Consider the following 20,622-nt stretch of genomic DNA (forward strand, 5'->3'; position numbering starts at 1 on the left):
TGTCTGTGGGAGGCTGCACCGACAGAAGTGAAACAACTCTTGGGATTTTGTGGTTTATGTATTCACGCCAATGCTACATAGACAAAATAGTGGAATTTCTGCCAGCATTTTGAAGTGAATGAAAGAAACGATGTCTGTGCAGTTACAACATATATGTGGTGGTTTACCGACACATCCACTTATTTCTAGAACAAACAAACATACATACAAATACGACTAACACCAAAAAATGTCACCCAGATTCCGCGCTGGTATCCCCAGATCAAATAATCAATGACGCTGCTCAGAAACCTCTCGACCGGATGGCGACTTCTTCACGCGCCGGTCACTTTGTACAATGGCGGAAGGTTGCAGTACTACGAGGAATGGGGCTGGCTACACAGAACCGGCGGACGCGCGTTACACAGAACATTCGGATTATTGTCTTTCACACAACTAACCATCGAAAATGGAAGGCGTGATCTGAGAGTGCGCAAGGACGGTCGGCCACATCCAGACACAGCAAAGGCGTGACACTGAGATATCGACAGCCTGCAGCAGACAAAGTAAGTGCGTAAGACGACGAAGTCCAAGGTCGAACCCCCACGCACATTTCCAATCCTAACAAAATTGGGCCCTTGACCTTGGACTGATCTCACCGCCCAAACCCCTGCCTCATGGACACTATTATGGTAGACACTTGCACGATCGTTCGCGACCAATCAACACACCAACACAGTCTTGGCAGCTGTACCGCACACAAATCTCCATGTCTTTGAAGGCGCCACGGAAGCGCCCAGGTGCACTAGCCGACTTGACGCACTGCATAATGTTACAAATTCTGAACTGTGCGGCGTAACGAGCGCCTCAGGAAGTCACTGACGGGCGACTGGCCACCCTCCACCTGTCCAGCAGCTGCTTAATGTCTTCTCTCTCCGATCTCTGCACCGCGCCGCAGTACGCGTGATCCATGCACACAGCGAGCCGCCCCGCGAGTCACGCATTCTGTGCATGTGCGAGTGTTTGTTAACTGGTAGACGGGAGTGTGCTGACAGATAATCAGCCAGTCGCGGACGACCCTCCACCACCGTCCGAGCGCCGGCCGTCGCCATCGAACGCCGCGGTGCGCTGAGACCGCCACGGCGCGCTGAGACCGCCGCGGTGCGCCAAGAACGCCTCAGTGCGCGTCTATAGCTCGGGCAGGTCCTCGATCGGTGTGTGGAAGTTGAAGTCGGGCGGGAAGAGCTCGGCGGCGCGCGGCAGCATCAGTTTGTACGACTGCCGGATGGTGACGTCGGCCACGCCGGCGATGTCTCCGATCTCCTTCTGGGTCTTCTTGTCCTCGGATGCCTGTCAGTGACGGGGAGAGGTGGATGAGAACGGGTCACGAAACGCCTTCGAGCCAGTGAGATGCTGCTAACTGCGAGATGCTGGTGAGTGGTGATGCATGATGGATGACAGAATACGAAACGAGTTTTCCGTTACAACGTGATTGTATCGAAATTGGCGACATTTTGATTGGCAAAATTGGCGATGCAGTGTGTTTAGGATCTTCCGAAAGTCCTAAGTGCAGAAGAAGAAAACATCCACAACTACTGCTCCGTCCCTATATTTCCATAAACTTAACTTATCCCAGCGAATTAGAATCTCGAGTCCAATGCCGCCCTGAATGTATACTCAACAAAAATTCACAAAAAGAATATACAATACACAAATGGGCGCGAGTCAACACAACTGCGCCACGGTTGTAAATACCTGGGACGCCATGTAGATAGCCGCTGCGGCGACTGAGATGGGCGACCTTCCGGGCACGATATCCAGCTCCTTGGCCGCGCGGCGAGCGATGTACGTGGCCGCGCGCTGCACGTAGTTGGGAAGACCTGCCGCGAGGAAAAGACGGATGCAATATAGTGTTACTCAAGGCTCCCGCGAATAGTCTTCAAAGAGCAAAAAAAAAACCTATGATTAACCCTCATTATTTCAGAATGTGCTAAACCAACATCGGAAACGTCCTCACCGCCTAAGATAACACTCCCCCGCTTGCAATTCCTACAAAAAAGCAAGTTGGTCAGCCGTAGTTCAGCCCAAACACAGTCACACGACATGAATTTAATGACCAACTTACGCAGATTGGCGCAGAAGCGCGACATGAAGTCTCCCGTGGTGATCATATCCACGGTAGTATCAAGCGCCTTCAGAATCAACTTGAAGCACCGGCCGATTTCCTTCTTACTGATCTTGCTGACGGCGCAAATTTCCTGCACAGGGAGAGATAACGTTAGATTGACTTGTACAGCGCAAAGAGAGGACAGCCTGCTTGATAGAGCTTTTCGGCTGTTGCTACTAAGTTAAACAATTATGCCACTAAAAGCATGAGTGGGATGTGCCAACGCTGAATGAACAATCATGCAAATATTGCAAAATATTGCGTGTTGCTATGCCTGTTTACAGGTAAAAACTTGTTAAATGAGACATGAAATGTTAACACATGAAAAGTATCTGGTAAGTGTGATACAACGCAGCCCTGATTCCTAATCCTTCTAATTGAGTGCTGGAACATCACGCGATGGATACATTTTATTGTCTTCTAAGATCTACATCAACGTAACCGCAAGACACGACACAGTCAGCCCACCATCGCACCACCTCGTGGCCATCTGGCACGCGTCCTACCTTGAATGTGCGCGGCACTCCCTCCTGACGGCAGCTGATGTATAGGCACGCCGAGGCGATGGCGTCGTTGGAGCGTCCCTTCAGGTTGCGACCGTCGTGCACCTGTTTGAACAGGTTGTTGGAGCGGTCGACGATGGTGCGAGGCAGACTGATGCGGTCGGCCATTAGCGCGATCTCGCGGAACGCGTTGGTCAGCGCGCGGTCAGAGCTGCTCATCTGGGGAGAAAGGCAAGCAGTGGTGTGTTAGAGCGGGGTGTGGGGAGGTCACCGAAAATAATGGACGTGTTGTTGAGGGATAGCGTGGCCATTGAAATGTTGAAGAAGGGTTTAAGTGAACCAGCGACAGGTTGTGTCTTGCAAATACGTAGCTTGCTCGTTGTGTATGCCGGTATTTCCAACGTTACTTTTTAAAGCGACTTTCCACAACCTCATTCTCTCCATAGCTACGGCACTAGTTGGTGATATTCACACCACCCAACTCTATCCCAGACTCACCTGTCGCCCGTTCTGGTACTTGCTCTGTCCATCTCTATCCCACTCACCTGTCGCCGGTTCTGGTACTTGCTCTGTCGGTCTCTATCCCACTCACCTCCCGCCGGTTCTGGTACTTGCTCTGTCCATCTCTATCCCACTCACCTGTCGCCGGTTTTGGTACTTGCTCGGTCGATCTCTATCCCACTCACCTCCCGCCGGTTCTGGTACTTGCTCGGTCCATCTCTATCCCACTCACCTGTCGCCGGTTTTGGTACTTGCTCTGTCCATCTCTAACCCACTCACCTGTCGCCGGTTTAAGTACTTACTACTTGCTCTGTCCATCTCTATCCCACTCACCTGTCGCCGGTTCTGGTACTTGCTCTGTCCATCTCTATCCCACTCACCTGTCGCCGATTTTGGTACTTGCTCTGTCCATCTCTATCCCACTCACCTGTCGGCGGTTCTGGTACTTGCTCTGTCCATCTCTAACCCACTTACCTGTCGCCGGTTTTAGTACTTGCTACTTGCTCTGTCCATCTCTATCCCACTCACCTGTCGCCGGTTTTGGTACTTGCTCTGTCCATCTCTATCCCACTCACCTGTCGCCGGTTTAAGTACTTGCTACTTCAGCTCTGTCCATCTCTATCCCACTCACCTGTCGCCGATTCTGCTACTTGCTCCGTCTATCTCTATCCCACTCACCTCCCGCCGGTTCTGGTACTTGCTCGGTCCATCTCTATCCCACTCACCTGTCGCCGGTTCTGGTACTTGCTCTGTCCATCTCTATCCCGCTCACCTGTCGCCGGTTCTGGTACTTGCTCTGTCCGCCTCTATCCCACTCACCTCCCGCCGGTTCTGGTACTGGTACTTGCTCTGTCCATCTCTATCCCAGACTCCCTCCCGCCGGTTCTGGTACTTGCTCTGTCCATCCCTATCCCACTCACCCGTCGCCGGTTCTGGTACTTGCTCTGTCCATCTCTACCCCACTCACCTGTCGCCGGTTCTGGTACTTGCTCTGTCCGTCAGCCGTGAAGGAGGCGGCGCCGCGCGCATCCCCGATCATGGTGCTCAGGTCGGAGCTGCCCAGGAGTTTGTTCTCGGCGCCACCGACACGCGACGGGTCGGCGGCGTTCTTGTCGCTGCTGAATGTACGCCATTCCGAGCCGACGTCGATCACACTGGCGGCAGGGAGACGTGGGGTCAGTTCACAGTTCATTGGACCAGTTAGGACGAGCAGCATCATGACGGTGAAACGACCTGGTAGTCAGCTCCGTCCAGAGGAAACAAGCCGTGAAAAGAGGAGCACTGCCGGAGTTACACCATCAACATAGGCACCACTGGGTGATAGACATCTACACAACTATCAGGCTAACAGACACATATGTTTTAAGCCTACCTACACAAGGACGGTTCTACGTCCAGACGCTGTTTATACGGTACTTACCGGTCTCCGACGACCAGGCCGCAGACGGAGCAGATTTGGTCACCGGCGCGGTAGTCCTCAATCAGATGGGCCTCCGGGTGCGCGGGGCATCCGATCTGCTGCACCTTCCGCCTGAAAACAAACGCAGTCAAAATCCAGACTAACATCGAAATACACAGCGGATTCGAAGGCATACAGCAGCTCCATACACTCATACCTCCAGTGGATACATATGTTATTGATTTGACCAGCGTCGTGACGGAGAGGGCGTCTTTAAGACTCACAAGATTTATCGTGAATATCTTAACAGGGAGGGCGTTTTTCTAGACTCCCAACATTTTTCGCGAATATTTAAAAACGGTGAATCCATTTTGACACGTCATTTTCCCTGCACATGTTGAAAACTAGCCTGATGTTACTTCATGTAAGGTCAGGTCACCAGGTCGTGTTACCCGCGCCCCGCAAGGCTATTCCCAGACAATGTTTTACCATTTCACGGTTGCCACTACATACTCTTGGAGCCATGCTTTGGATGGGGGTCCATCCGAACTCTCGCCTCCCCCCTCCCAGGTATAAGTGAGAGGGTTATCAAGTATTGGCCGAAACATCACAAAGTTCTGTCATCCTAGTTCCAGATGGACGCGGAATTCCGACAGCAAAAGCCCGGTAACGTTTTTAAAGAGATTCTAGCAGGTAGGTACCTATTTTCGGGTCACTGGCCTGACTTGGAAAGTCGAGTAATGACCCAGGATCTTAAAATTGGGTAGGTATTATCAGCTTCCTCTCGTCACTAACATGTACGATTTTGTTCCGCAGAGCCCTAACTCAATCAAGGAACGAATGACTGGAGGCGATCGACGCACCCTATATGGTAGCCACAGTGAAAACGCTAATACGAACGGTCTCTGGTGGAACTGAGCAAGATGCGGGGGGGGGGGGGGACGGAGGGGATTTAAAGACATCTCCTCAGCAGAGTGTTTGAATCCCAAAGGCCCAGTGCATTGGGGTAAATGTTACAGAAGTGAGAATGATACAAACATATATAGTTTAACCAATCGGCAATCATATAAAGTAAACAAATCAGTCAGCACTCAGCAGAAAGCATTTTCCATTTATATTTTTTTTTATCAGATATTGGAATTATTAAACACAAGTTACATACTTACCCACTTGATGATGCCATCTGTCTTCTTGTGATTTAAACAGTCTGAAAAGAAAATCTTTGTAACAGGCTGAGAGTTTGAACACACATGAAGAATAATAAAATGTGAACAACTGTAAATCTTTACAGGTTCCAGCGATGTCAAAGAGGAGGATTTTTCACATTTTCTATCATGAAACTTTTTTATGCCACCATGGGAGAGAAAAAAAACCTGTGCAAGAAGAAAATCCATTAATCGCCATGCCTTCTGCTTGACAATGCATTTATAATTTACATGCATTCCAGCCTATGGCTCCAGCCCATGGACTTATACAATATTACTAAATTATGTGGCTTCACCAGAGGGAACTGCATCACTGGCGTTTGAATCCTGAGCTTGATGGCATAGGTATATTATTGAGAGTGAAAGGCATACAAAACATACTATGGGACTTTAGAAGGGGCAGGGATCTTGCTAAAATGTTTAATGTACAATTGCAATACAGTCACATCTGTGACCTGTCACCTGTAACAATGAAGCATAACTGTCACTCTGTATGAATAACAGCTGGCAACCAAGCAATGAGCATCCTGACCTACTCATTCATGGCTTAGAAGTGCCCACACTTCACCACCTGAAGTGCTGGCTGGTCCAGAGGCTGCTGCTGGTGTCAGTGGCCACCGGCCTACATCCACGCAGACAGATCCGGCTGTCGCCACTGGTGCCAGTGACCACGCTCCTACGCCTGGAGCGCTGGCTGGTCCAGTTTCGGCTGCTGACGAGCACACATCGGCCTGACTACACACAAATATCACTGACAGGGACAAGCAGCTCAGCTGTTTCTATACCAATGCTGACCAGCTAGTTAACAAGAGAGACGATCTGCTTAGTTACATATCTGATGATTTCCCAGACGTCATCCTGGTGACAGAATGCATACCAAAAGCCCAGCAGTTACCAATCAGCATGGCACTGTTATCTCTCCCTGGTTACAACCTATTTACCAACTTTGATCCAAACGAGAGCCATCTGGGGTCAAAGGGTACTCGCGGTGTCTGTATATATGTGATAGACAGCATCCATGCTACTGAGGTAACATTTACCAGGCCCACATTGACAGAGCATCTGTGGATCAACATCTCTCTGAAGGGTAATGATAGGCTGATCATGGGCTGTGTCTATCGGAGTCCGTCCCAGGACCCTAAGCAGAGCATTGATGAGCTTGCTGGTCTTTTTCAGTCCGTCATTGATTCAAAACCGTCTCACGTGCTGATCTGTGGGGATTTTAATATTCCACAGATCAACTGGGCACTCAACTTTTGTGCAGCACCAGAATCCCATTACGCTCACAAGTTTCTTGGCTCCATTCATGATTGTCTACTATTCCAGCATGTTTTGGCACCCACTAGGTACAGAGAAGGGGAGTCGCCTAGCCTGCTAGACCTCCTATTCACTAACGAGGAGGGGATGCTGTCTAGCCTCGAGTACTTACCAGGTCTGGGTAAGAGTGACCACATAGTAATGAGATTCAATCTCAAGTGCTACAGTACCCGTTCCGAGAATGTACAGGAAAGGTTAAACTTTCACAGAGCCAACTTTGGACAACTCCAGGAGATGATAGCTGAGGCAAACTGGGAATGTCTGGCTTCACTGGACATTGAGGCAGGGTACCAGTATTTTAGGAATTCTCTGACCTCTTTTGTTACTGCCACTGTTCCCACTGCTAGAAGTTCCAAATCGAGGAAAAATATCTACATGACGAGCCATGCCCTTAGGTTGAGGAAAGAAAAACACAGTCTTTGGCGCACATACACGTCCACTAAGGATCCATTGGACTTGGCTAGATTTAGAGTCTGCAGAAATAAGCTTCGAGTCCTCACACGCAAACTCCGTAGAGACTTCGAAACTCAATTGGCTACCGATTTGAAAGAGAATCCGAAGGCCTTCTGGAGGTATACTAACTCGAGACTTAAAACAAAGACAGGTATAGGGGACCTTCGAAATGGCTCAGGAGATCTGATGAGTGATGATAAGGCGAAGGCTGACATTCTAAATGCGCAGTTTGGCAGTGTTTTTACACAAGAACGGCTCGCAGACATTCCAACCCTTGCCAGCGCCAGCACTACTCCAGAGGTAACCGATATCCGAATCACACCGGAGGCCATTGAACAAAAGTTACAGGCCCTCAACCCGTCCAGTGCTCCTGGACCAGATAACATACACCCAAAGGTGTTACGGGAGGCACGCCGCGCTCTGAGCCGACCTCTTTCGCTACTTTTCCGGAGATCTCTGGACTTGGGCATGGTTCCGCGGGACTGGACACTGGGGAGGATAGTACCTATATTTAAGAAAGGGAACAGACAGGACCCTGGCAACTATCGGCCGGTCAGCCTTACCTCTGTTGTCTGTAAAATACTGGAATCCCTCATCAGAGACACAATCTATCAGCACTTCTCAGAGAACCACCTGTGGGCAGACTGCCAGCATGGCTTCCGGCCAAAGCGCTCCTGCAGCACCCAGCTGGTCAAAGTGCTTGATGACTGGAGCAGGGCCCTAGAGAATCATAAGCCTGTCGATGTAATGTACCTGGACTTCCAGAAGGCTTTCGACTCCGTTCCTCACCAACGACTCCTCTATAAACTCAGGAGTCACGGGGTGAGCGGCAAGCTGATCACATGGATCGGGGCTTTCCTGAGAGCCAGGAGACAGCAGGTAGTGATTAATGGTCAGTCATCTGACTGGTCGGAGGTGGTCAGCGGGGTACCCCAAGGCTCGGTCCTGGGTCCACTACTGTTCTTGATTTTCATTAATGACATGCCTGAGGTTGTTGGTTCCTCGCTGACGATGTTCGCGGACGACACGAAGCTGTACTCCACGGTAGCCTCTACTCTCGCTGCGTCTAGCCTCCAGTCTGACCTCGAGGCTCTGGTCAACTGGGCGGACGCCTGGCAACTCCCCTTCAATGAGGCGAAGTGTAAGGTCATGCACCTCGGACGAAACAACCCAGCAAAGCAGTATGTGATGAGAGACTCTGAGATGAGCGTCGTGCGGGTGGAGAAGGATCTGGGCGTGCAAGTCGATGACGAGCTGAAGTTCAGACAACATGCTTCAGCAGCCGTAGCCAAGGCCAACCAGATTCTCGCTGTGATTCGTCGCTCATTCGTGCTGATAAACGAGTGCACGCTGCCGCTGCTTTACAAGTCCCTGGTGCGCCCGCACCTCGAGTACGGCAACCTCGTGTGGGGCCCTTTCAACAGGGCGGACCAGAAGCTGGTGGAGAGGGTACAGCGCAGAGCTACGCGCATGGTGGCCAACCTTCGCCACCTGCCCTACCAAGAGAGGCTCAGGGCTCTGAAACTTCCATCGCTGTACTACCGACGCAAACGGGGCGACATGATATTCACCTACCAGTTGTTCCATGGAGGGGTTGATGTTGAAGTCACGGATCTCTTCTGCCCCGCCACGGGTGCCGTTACACGAGGTCACCCACACAAGCTCCGCAAGCCAGAGGCGGTCAGCAGACTGAGGAGAGCTGCATTCGCAGTCAGGGCCGTGAACGACTGGGACGGCCTACCTGCTCAAGTGGTCAGTGCCCCCACCGTGGACTCGTTCAAGGCGAGACTCGATGCCCACTGGGGCCATCACTGGTATCATATACCAGACACGGATTAACAAATGGCAAAAGGGACAGGAGCTCGGTTAGAACGGGACCTCCAGGCCGAGTTGGCCTTTATTATGCCCGAACACCGTAAGAGCCAGAATCAGCTGCTTATTTGTTCTATGCTTATTTACTGTTATTAATTGTTTATCCAATGCATTTTCAGTCAGGAAGCTACATAACATTTCCACACAAAAGATAAATGTAAAAGCATCATGATCAGGCACATGAATGATCAGGGTCTCAAATTATATTTTTGGCTTGTCAGAGGGAAAAACTCCTAGCCAAAAAGGGCATGGGAGTGAACAATGCCAGTCAGGAATCAGGACCCAAAGGGTGTGGAAGGAATCCAGAGGAAAATCTATTATTTACAAAGCTGGTAGGTATCCAGTAGCCAGTAGGATGCAAGATTTGAAATGAACATCAAGGTAAATGTTTTTTCTTGGTTAAATTGGGAACAATAAAATAAGTCATGGGAGTTGGAAATGAGACAAAAAATTCAATTGGATGGTGTTTCCCCCTCAAATTGACAAAATTTGGGACACTACCTATATGATATAATCACAACATAGGTAGTCCAGACATGTGCAATGCATGGATCTAATAAAATGGATCTGGCATTCAATCCTTAAGATCTTGATCTAAGATCCGATAAGCTCACAAATAATGTTCTTTCATTTGTCATTCTATCCAATGGAACCATAGATCCTATTTTTATCTATTTTTATAGAAACAATGAGAAATCATAAAATGCTGGTTGTAAATCACAAAAGCTCTGTTTTAAGGATTCCAATTTCCATGTGAACAAATAGCACCTTTCATAATTTTGTAACACTCATTGGCATGGAACACTTGGAAACATGGTTTTACTGGATGAGTGTGGTGGGATCCAATAGAATTCTTAATGTGTTTGCTTTAAGATCCACTGAGATAGTTCCATCACTCTGATGAGATCCATGCACAATGCACATGTATCAGTCTGCAGGATTCCAGGACAAATCTTCGTATGGCATTTCTTCGTCGCGCAATTCTTCGTCCGCATTTCTTCGTCCGCAAATCTTCGTCGGCGCATTTATTCGTGTCGCATTACTTCGTCTCGCATTTCTTCGTAGGTGCAAAAATTCGTAGCGCATTTCTTCGTATCCGCATTTCTTCGTCGGCGCATTTCCTCGTCAAGCATTTTTTCGTCCACGCATTTCTTCGTCTACGCAAATCTTCGTCCGCATTTCTTCGTCCACGCAAATCTTCGTCTGCGCATATGTTCGTCCGCAAATCTTGGTCCGCAAATCTTCGTCCGCATTTTTTCGTCCACGCATTTCTTCGTCTACGCAAATCTTCGTCCGCATTTCTTCGTCCACGCAAATCTTCGTCCCCGCAAATCTTCGTCCGCAAATCTTCGTCCGCAAATCTTCGTTCGCAAATCTTCGTCCGCAAATCTTCGTCCGCAAATCTTCGTCCGCATTTTTCGTCCACGCATTTCTTCGTCCAATCAAATCTTCGTCCGCAAATCTTCGTCCGCAAATCTTTGCGCTATCTTCGTCTCCGCAAACATTCGTCCACAAATGTGGTTCAATAAAACCATGAAGAAATATCAGACAGTCAAGTGAATGACGAATTTAATGCATGGAATGGATGATCGAAACTTTTGAAGTCAGGTAGATGAGGTCAGTCAGGTGAAGCTATTGTATTTGGGAGCCGACAATTGTAACATTCCTCATTTGTGTCCCGGACATTCTTTTTTTTGCGGTCGTTGAATGACAATATAATCTCTTGTACCCTCGCCGGCATAGGCGGCGGAACGGGGATTGCACCGGGGCACCGTTCCCCTCTTTAATTTTGGCCTTTTGCCCCATGGGCGTTACATGCAGAAAGCATATTGGATCAAAAGTCGGCAGTGCCGTGCCCCCCCCCCTTAATTGAAGATGTTCCGCCGCTACTGCCCGCCGGACCTATTTGTTTTCGACGGTACACGCCGGCCGAGGGGGCGGGTACGACCCCCCCCCCCATCGCCGTTTCGCCACTGGTGGAGCTAGCGCGTCGCGGAAAAAAAACGAGCGTGTGCGCCGTTACGTTCCGCAGAGATTAATAGGTACCCGATTTTAAGGCCTTCTAGGTCAGGGGTCGGCATACGGCCCGCGGGCCGGATCCGGCCAGGTGGGTGACGGTTGGATCCAGCCCGCGACCATCTGACGTCCGGCCCGCGGCTGGTATCAGCGACTTACATCGTGTTCCGGACCGCGGTTCCTTCATAAATCGACTCCGATATAAAAGTGACTCAAATGTGCTTTGGCACAGCAGTTCTTCCTTCGCACACTTTATGAGTTTATAAACACCATTTGCGGGTGTTTTTGTCTAATTCTACTTCTAGACAAAACTTGCAACGGTAAGATTTGGTCAGCAGCTTTTGCGCGCAGCATCAACGACTGCTGGCTGCGTGCACTTGGCGGCTTCACGTGGTCTACTCGCTTAACCTTCCAGGCGGTGTGTGTGTGGGGGGGGGGGGGGGGCGGGCCGGAACACGATGTAAGTCGCTGATACCAGCCGCGGGCCGGACTTCAGATGGTCGCGGGCCGGATCCAACCGTCACCCACCTGGCCGGATCCGGCCCGCGGGCCGTATGCCGACCCCTGAGGGTATTAAAGGAAATAGTTCACTTTTTAACATGGGTTTTGAACTGGAATAGCAGTTCCGTAGCTTGGGCTGAGACGAGCATAAATCAGGAGCTTTTACAGCCCAACGATCACCCTAGGCAAAGATATTCTATTTCTCGTCCCGAAAAAGGTGTCTTGCGTTGAGGATGTGTGCCTTGCATATATTTCCATCCAGTATGAAAAGAGCATGGGTCCCGAAAATTCTTCAGAAACAAGATAAATTATCTACGAGAACTCTAGAGAAATTCTCGTACTGATCAATTAGGACATTCAGGGGAACATTATCAGATCGAGCAGATCGCCCAAATGCCGGTGGCTGCGATAATTTCTCTGTTTCTGAAGAATTTTCGGGACCCATGCTCTTTTCATACTGGATCGCGTGTGCCTTACAGAAACTGAAAAGTTCTTCCTATATCAAAATATAGAAAAAAATCTTTTGTTATAAAAAGGTTTTATTTTCTTTGCTGATTATTTTGAACATAAAAAATCATAAATTGTTGCAAAAAAAAATAATTTCGTGAAAGTGAACTATTTCCTCTGCGGCTCGTAACGGCGCACACGCTCGTTTTTTTTTTTCGCGACGCGCTAGCTCCACCAGTGGCGAAACGGCGATGGGGGGGGGGGGGGGTCGTACCCGCCCCCTCGGCCGGCGTATACCGTAGAAAACAAATAGGTCCGGCGGGCAGTAGCGGCGGAACATCTTCAATTAACCCGGCAGGCGGTGGGCCTACCAGCCACCTTCCACGCGGTGGGGGGGGGGGGCACTTTTTTGCCCCCCCCCCCCGTATCTCCGAAACTACTGGACGGATCCGAAAAATTCAAACGGCGTTCGATAGCCCTGTCAAATTTGTTGAGAGAAACCAAATTTCATTGACCTCGGGGTCACCGATGACGTCACAGGTCAGGTCAAAGATAAAATGTTTCACCGTTCACAGGGCTTCCAGGGAAAGCGCTATAACACCGAGTAAAACGCATTTTGTCGAAAATCAGCGATAAGGCGTCAGTTGTCTAGTACATATGTTGCTATTAGAGGTCACTGGTCATACCAGGTCAGGTCACAGGTCAGGTCACCAAAGGTCACCAAGGGTCACCACATGAGCCCAACTTTACTAAGGTTATGTGATGCATGTTTTATGGCCAGTTTTTCATTTCCAACTCAATGGTGTTGTTTATAAGAGCATCAGGTACGGTTTAGGTCACTTTCTGGTGGAGGTCAGGTCAAGGTCAGGTCAAAAAAGGTCAAATTTCAAAGTTGATATTTTTGCACAAAATGGGTATCGATTCGATGCAGCTCGTCACGGGGAGTCTAATGGTGGTCTTTGTTTTGCGCTACGAGGTCTAGAATTGCTAAAAATTGAGTTTGAAAATTTGACGTCATCAATTTTGAACAGTTTTTTTCGCTATAACTTGGCCAAAAAACGAGGTATCGATCTCAAATTTGGTATGTAGATAGAAGGCGGTAGGGACTATCACATTTATTCCGTTTTTTTCGAAATTCAAAAAACTTTTTGGATTTTTTGGCTATTATATTCAAAAAATCTATTTTTTGATTTTTGGGGGTCAAAATCCAAAAAATTTGAAAAACCGAAATAGCAGTTTTGTAGCCCTTTTGATTCCACACCTTTTATGTCTAAAACATTTTTCTGTATCTCTAAAGCTGTAGGCCTGACAGCTCTTCCCGCGAAACCTTTTTTTGGGTCGAAAATGGCAAAAATGACGTCACTCTTACGTCATTAGCGGCCAACCTATCATAGCCTTTGGAAAAATTTTTGGTCACCATGTGCGCTAGCTGCTCCCGGGAGGGTACTGAAAGTTTGGTGACGATCGGCGCAGCGGTTCTCGAGATATATCAAAAAAAGTAAAGGGGGGGGCAAAAAATTGCCCCCCCCCCCACCGCCTGGAAGGTTAAGGGGGGGCACGGCACTGCCGACTTTTGGTCCAATATGCTTTCCATGCAACGCGGCCAAAATTAAAGAGGGGAACGGTGCCCCGGTGCCCTCCCCGTTCCGCCGCCTACGCCGGCGAGGATACAAGAGATTATATTGTCATTCAACGACCGCGAAAAAAAGAATGTCCGGGACACAAATGATATGGAATGTTACAATTGTCGGCTCCCAAATACAATAGCTTCACCTGACTGACCTCATCTACCTGACTTCAAAAGTTTCGATCATCCATTCCTGATTCCATTCATTAAATTCGTCATTCACTTGACTGTCTGATATTTCTTCATGGTTTTATTGAACCACATTTGTGGACGAATGTTTGCGGAGACGAAGATAGCGCAGACAAAGATTTGCGAACGAAGATTTGCGGATGAAGATTTGATTGGACGAAGAAATGCGTGGACGAAAAATGCGGACGAAAATTTGCGGACGAAGATTTGCGGACGAAGATTTGCGGACGAAGATTTGCGGACGAAGATTTGCGGACGAAGATTTGCGGACGAAGATTTGCGGGGACGAAGATTTGCGTGGACGAAGAAATGCGGACGAAGATTTGCGTAGACGAAGAAATGCGTGGACGAAAAAATGCGGGCGAAGATTTGCGGACGAAGATTTGCGGGGACGAAGATTTGCGGACGAACATATGCGCAGACGAAGATTTGCGTGGACGAAGAAATGCGGACGAAGATTTGCGTAGACGAAGAAATGCATGGACGAAAAAATGCTTGACGAAGAAATGCGCCGACGAAGAAATGCGGATACGAAGAAATGCGCTACGAATTTTTGCACCTACGAAGAAATGCGAGACGAAGTAATGCGACACGAAGAAATGCGCCGACGAAGATTTGCGGACGAAGAAATGCGGACGAAATATTGCGCGACGAAGAAATGCCATACGAAGATTTGTCCGGTTACGGTCTGCAGCATCCCTCTACAAAATACACTCATGCAGTGGGCAAGGTAGGCACACAGCAGCATAGCTATCACCTCACAAACCAAACCACTTGACCTGAGACCACACAGATCGCTCTCAGTCAGACCCAGTCAGGTGGATGCTGATAGTGAGCTCGAAAACAACATCAAACCAGAGGCAGGTCACTGTGGCTTATGTGAGAGATAATCACATCAATAAAATGACTTTGGACAGGGTGCTAGGAACACGCTGTTCCATGAAAGGCCAGAGGGCTGTTCACGGTGGTGAACACCACAAACTGCTGGGTGCGGTGTGTGCAGCAGGCATGGGGGTAGGGAATGGGTAGTCTGTAATATCACACTACTGCGTGCGATGGACCGCAAACAGCTAACGGTGTGGCCCGTCCCAACTGGCCACAGCTGTTGCTGTGTGCTGTGACAGAAGGACGACATAGGAGGGCTGTTCACGGACCCTGTGTGCGGTCGGACCGCACACAGCCTCCAAGCTCCGCCCACTGCGTCCCTACGTCAGCCTTGCGTCACCGCACACAGCGACCGCTGTGGCCGGTCGGGACTGGCCACAGCGGACCGTCCACCGCACGCAGCCGTGACGTCAGAGCCGCCTACCCATCCCCTACCCCCACGCCTGCTGGACGTACCGCACACAGCGCACGCAGCAGTGTGCGGTGCCCGTGAACACCCCTAGGGACACAGTGGGCAGAGCTTGGAGCCTCTGTACGGTCCCACCGCACGCAGGGCCCGTGAACACAGCCCTCTGAAAGGGTTTTTGTGAGGGCAAGATCAAAAAGGATGAGTGCGTTTTTACCTGCTTTGTATGACCTGGAAAACACGATCTAGTGTGAAACAAAAATAACTTACCCCACAAAGAGCCGCAGCGTAAAAAGAAAACGTGCTGCACGGTACATAGAATACTAGGTAACACCGGTTTGTCCGCTCAACACAGGGCCAATGGTCACCACTTTCTTCAGCTGACGTCTGTGACCTTGAGCTGACCTAGGATGATAAACAGCTGACAATTTAGGCCATTTGGAGCTCACTTGACAGCTGAAGAGCGTGATTTAAAATATAAATATTTGTCAGGCACTGATAAAAGATTTTATTCACCAGTCATTTTTTAAGCACATTCTGTCATAAATTAGTTGACTCCCTCTGGTCTTCCACACGGCAGAAAATGCAAGTGCAAATTCTGCCGTCTTGAAGTGAGCCAAACGCTTATGATACACATGATCGTTTCTCTCAAATCACAACGGAAACTGCGAGAAAACAAGAGAGAGTCGGACTCTACAAATGAATGAATTTGGAAGAAAAATAGCTGTAAATTTTCCTGTGGAAATGTTGACTTTGAAAACATTGGCCATCAACTTTAAAATTGCCCCCAAATATGAAAATGTGTGAATTGACAAAACAGGCAATCTTGCTGTTTTTGCCCAAGTTTGTTCATGATTGAGAGAGATTCGATGCGAAAATGCACTGATATATACTTTTGAAAGCGAGGTCTCGATCAGTGCATTAATTTTGATTTTTAACTTAACGCTAGTCCCACTTTTCCCTCCAAGAAAATATATTTGTCAATTTTTCAATAATCATATTATGCGTTATTGCTTTAAAAATAAAGAGAGTCGGACCGTAATTCTTTCAAAATGACTGATCGTGCTCAATATCTATCGGAATATATCAACAGATTGGCCAGACTCATTGGCTAAATATGTTTAAATTGCATTTTTCTTACTTTCTGCAGAATTTCCTGCAAAATTTTACTGTAGTTTAAGGTGCGTTTCCTGCAGATTGTGTTCACAGACCAATGGGAGACAAGTATTTCTTCATCAACAGATTTATTCGCCATCAATTGGTCTAGCTGGTGTTTTTCGTATGCGCAGCTTATGTCACAGCTGCGTAAGAACACGTTCGCTTTAAATCATTATGGGTATTTCTTTTCGGAATATCAAAGGTCAATGTTGATGTGTTTCGTGTGTTTCATAAGATTTGTGGTGGCGGGATTATCGTCATTAACTAATTACTTGATATCAGATTTTAATTGGGAGTGGTGTAATTCCCGCACGACTGTTGACTTTCATTGTAATTGCCTGAGCTGGTTCCTGGTCCGCCTCAGATAGCAGGATGGTGTGTCAAGTATTAACTTGACAGGAAGGTGGGTACCCAGACACTGAAATTTCTGTGTAATTTGCGCCAAAAATTAGGTACCTATTTGTGCAAAATTTAAACCCTTTTTATATAAAGCACATGTGCACATCTACCGATCAAAGCTATATCAAGGCTATGGCGTCTGCCGCCATGCGCCGAATTCGGCGCATGCGAAGTTACCTACGCCAGACATGCGCTGAAATTTTCGGCGCAATCCCGCCACTATGCCGGACATGTTAGGCATAACGTGTATTATTTCCAGTCTAGTACAAAACAAAAATCAAACCTTACCTAACCCCATGTTGCATGTTCATATGAACTGTAGATCAGATATTTTTTTGAAAAAATACCCATCTTTCATCCTTTCAGCATACCTACAACCTACTAAACAGCCTTGGTATCAACCTAGCATTCATACTTTATCTGCACAAACATATTGATATATGTGGTATGTTTTGTTCAGTAGGTTATATGTAGTAGGTCAGCCGTCAGGTGCCTACATGCTATCATTTGTCATGCTTTGATTTCAGATGGTGTCTTGTGAGGGCTTTGTGGCCCTCGTGCAAGGGTTAAGTGTTGATGCACATAATGCAATGTGTTTTTTCCATGGGCGCAGGAACCTCACGTAAAGTTTGGGGGGGGGCAGAGAACTTCAATGTCACTTTGTGGGAACCGTAATACCCCTATGAACAAATTCTTTGCAGTTTCGTGCTCATCTCACCTTGCCGAACCATTTCTTGCTCTTGGTTTTGAATTTAAATGGAAAATAAATATTTTACTTTAAAAATTAGCATAGCTGAAAAGTGGGGGCATGCCCCCCCCCCCTCCGCTCCTACGCCTATGGTTTTTCTTAATGGTGCAAATCATCCACATTCATATGTGAAGGGTAGGTAGCTACCTACAGAACCAAATCAATGCCTCAATTGCTCATTGTTTTCTTACAATAAGTCCCTCCTCTGCCAATCGCACTAAAGTATCTACTGTCACAATGCAGTGTGCGTCATGATTTCTCAACTCTATGCTTACAATATATTTCCATTTGTCAATCACATATTGTTTTTTGTTACAGGCTTTCCGTTTATGACTGAGGCCGGCATCTCACCTGTCCTGGCTACGCCAAATCACTGCGGATGCCGGATGCCGAGGACCGGAGAGCCAACCGCTTTGAGGCGTGAGCTCTGTGGCGTGGCTCGAGTGACGGCTACGGCGCCGTCGACCTGGTTGAATAGCTGGGGCCTGGACGAGGGTGCCCTTAGTACGGTGGCCAATCGGTTACGTCCGAGGGGCGCTCGAACACGCTGCCGTCGCGTGGCTGCCGGCGGCCGCCCCCTCGCACGTGAATCTTCTGGAGCGAGGACTGCGAGAGGCGGCCGCATCATCACCTGTGTCCGCGCTCAACACCGTGCCACGCACTAATGGCGGAAGCCCGACTTTCTCCGATGGAGGAGAGAAGCTGGACGCTGGCTGCCAGGCTGCTGGGGAGGGCGCTGGCTCTGCCATCAGGGGACCCCCTGCGCGCGACCGCCAAGGCCTCGGCACCGGCGCGCCTGTCTTCGGTCCGAGGCTGGAGATTGCGAGGCCGCCAGGCCTGGGCGAGAGCGAGAATCCCACCGTGTCAACAGACGGCTGGCGTCACCTTCCGGTTGGACGTGTGCCCGATCCGGGCTGGGGCCACGGCGGCGGAAAGGGAAAGCGTGGCTACGCTGCACCTCGCGTTCCTGCCCCTGTGTGCTGTTCGGCTTTGGACGGACGGATCTGCGGAGGGCGGAGTCTTCAGGTGCTGGGCGGGAGCCGTGCTGGTCTGGCTGTATTTGTATTTGTATTTACATTTAAGAGCGATCCACATACAAAGTGCGTGGCGATTACTGCTCAGAATCCGTATCCGCGGCTGCTGATCTAATCATTCAAAACATTTGCACATTCACTCACGTCAAAACAAGGACAAGGCTGGACGAAGAGGCCGAGGAACTGCGGGCCCCGGCCGGAGAGCTGTGCTTTAGCTACCGCGCGGAGATGGTGGCGCTGGTGACCGGTCCGGAGACCCTACTCGGAAGAGACAGAGACCAGGACCTGCGTTCCGTACCTATCTGCTAACTGTGCGGTGGTGCTGGTGTAGTGCAGCATTTTTGGATGGATAGCTACATTTCACGATTAAATAGCTGTTACGTTTCAGTGCAGGTGGCGTGACGAACAATGTGGTAGTTATCTGTTGGCCACTTCTGCGGCCGCTGCTATTTCCTACTCGAAGGCGGGCGCGCTGTTTGGCTGGGCCGCCAGGATGTTCCCATTATGTGTCGACGACAAAGCGAGTGTATTCGTGTTCTTTTAATGCACAGAGGTCTGTTGTATATTTGAAGTTTTATTTTAAGTTGACGATTGCGAAGGGCAGATTCATCTTCTCTCTTTCATTTGTGTTGCCACTTTATCGTTCATGTTTGTTATAAGTGTCCATGCGGCTTGGTTGTCATCTTTATTCCTGATGTATTTTGTTTTACGAATATGCTGGTGATCAATGCAATACACTTTTGGTTAATAATGCTGCTTTAGCTCTGATCCTTTGTGGTATGTCTTGACTGTACTACTGCGATAGCGATTTTTCCTCACCAAAATATGCAGGCAACCAATGTAAATGCTGCCAAAAGTTTGTCATTACCTGATGTATCTAAAAAACATCGAGTTCCTGAACGTGGTCGTGTACTACGTAACCGGAAACTCAATAGGACGCAGAATTCTGTGAAGCAAAACTACAGAAGTGAGGCTGGCCACGCCAAAATCAAGTGAGATATGTCTAGCCTTTCTTCAGCCGCCAAGGGTTCGATAGACTATCCCCGGGTTCGGTGTCTCTCGAACTACGAAGATTTAACGTCGTCCGGCCAATCCTGGTTAAGGTCAACGGGGACTTAGCTGTGGTTATGGAACAGGATTGGCCGTCCGAGAGACTCCGAACCTGGGGTATGTTACAGCACAGCTATGTCGACCGAGTGTCGTCGCAAGCTGCACCACTAGACGAGAACAAATAAAACCGTCCCGTCCTAGGCTGACTAGGCTTAGCTAGGTGGCAGCACAGTCGCGCCGGCAGGGGGCAGTGCCACAACCAGCCGACTGATATTTTCGTGTGACGTCAGAACCGGTGCCTCCCTGACGTGCTGCAGCAAAACAACGAATCACAGCAAGCTTTTACCGCAGGTTTTACACAGCAAAAACACAAATAATTGCACCACCACAGAGTTGGAGTCCTCTTTGGATCCAATTTGGATCATACCAAGGTTTGATGAAAGCACCTCCAGTAGAAAAAGGAAAAAGCTTACGAACATCTCGAAAATGGCCAATGGCATATGAAATGAAAACTCTGTGAACCAATGAACGACGGTCTTACTGAAAAACCATGACGTCATTTGCTAAAAGCTTTTTTCCAACTTTTATCAATGCTTCCACCCCTTGATACACAAAACTCTTTTTCAGCTTCACAAATTGCAGAAAATATTTTGTTTTTCATAAATAAGCACTATAAACCATACTTAAAGAATACCAATACAATAATTTAGTTGAAATCATGAGTTAAAAAATGAGTGTCATTATATTTTGCAAAAATACCTACATT

At 48.6% G+C, this 20,622-nt stretch overlaps 1 protein-coding gene across 10 annotated transcripts; it reads right to left on the reverse strand.

Annotated features, from left to right (window-relative positions):
- Positions 1-43: 43 nt before the first annotated feature.
- LOC122379872 (transcription initiation factor IIB-like) lies at positions 44-20,349 on the reverse strand. Of its 10 annotated transcripts, none has more exons than XM_043362437.1 (9): positions 20,173-20,255; positions 15,738-15,776; positions 5,716-5,756; positions 4,571-4,681; positions 4,118-4,304; positions 2,653-2,868; positions 2,105-2,237; positions 1,735-1,859; positions 44-1,329 (listed from the first exon to the last, which is right to left on the reverse strand). In XM_043362437.1, the coding sequence occupies exons 3-9, from the start codon at positions 5,730-5,732 to the stop codon at positions 1,168-1,170; spliced, it is 951 nt and encodes a 316-aa protein (XP_043218372.1). In that variant the 5' UTR covers positions 5,733-5,756; positions 15,738-15,776; positions 20,173-20,255; the 3' UTR covers positions 44-1,167. The 10 variants fall into 10 exon arrangements, with proteins under 10 accessions (XP_043218372.1, XP_043218379.1, XP_043218373.1 ...); XM_043362444.1 differs by lacking the exons at positions 15,738-15,776; positions 20,173-20,255 and adding exons at positions 6,326-6,463; positions 10,220-10,489; XM_043362438.1 differs by lacking the exons at positions 15,738-15,776; positions 20,173-20,255 and adding exons at positions 6,287-6,463; positions 10,220-10,311.
- Positions 20,350-20,622: the final 273 nt, after the last annotated feature.

This window comes from Amphibalanus amphitrite, unplaced genomic scaffold (assembly GCF_019059575.1).
Source record: "Amphibalanus amphitrite isolate SeventyFive unplaced genomic scaffold, NRLGWU_Aamphi_draft 000085F_arrow, whole genome shotgun sequence".
Classification (NCBI taxonomy): Eukaryota; Metazoa; Arthropoda; class Thecostraca; order Balanomorpha; family Balanidae; genus Amphibalanus; species Amphibalanus amphitrite.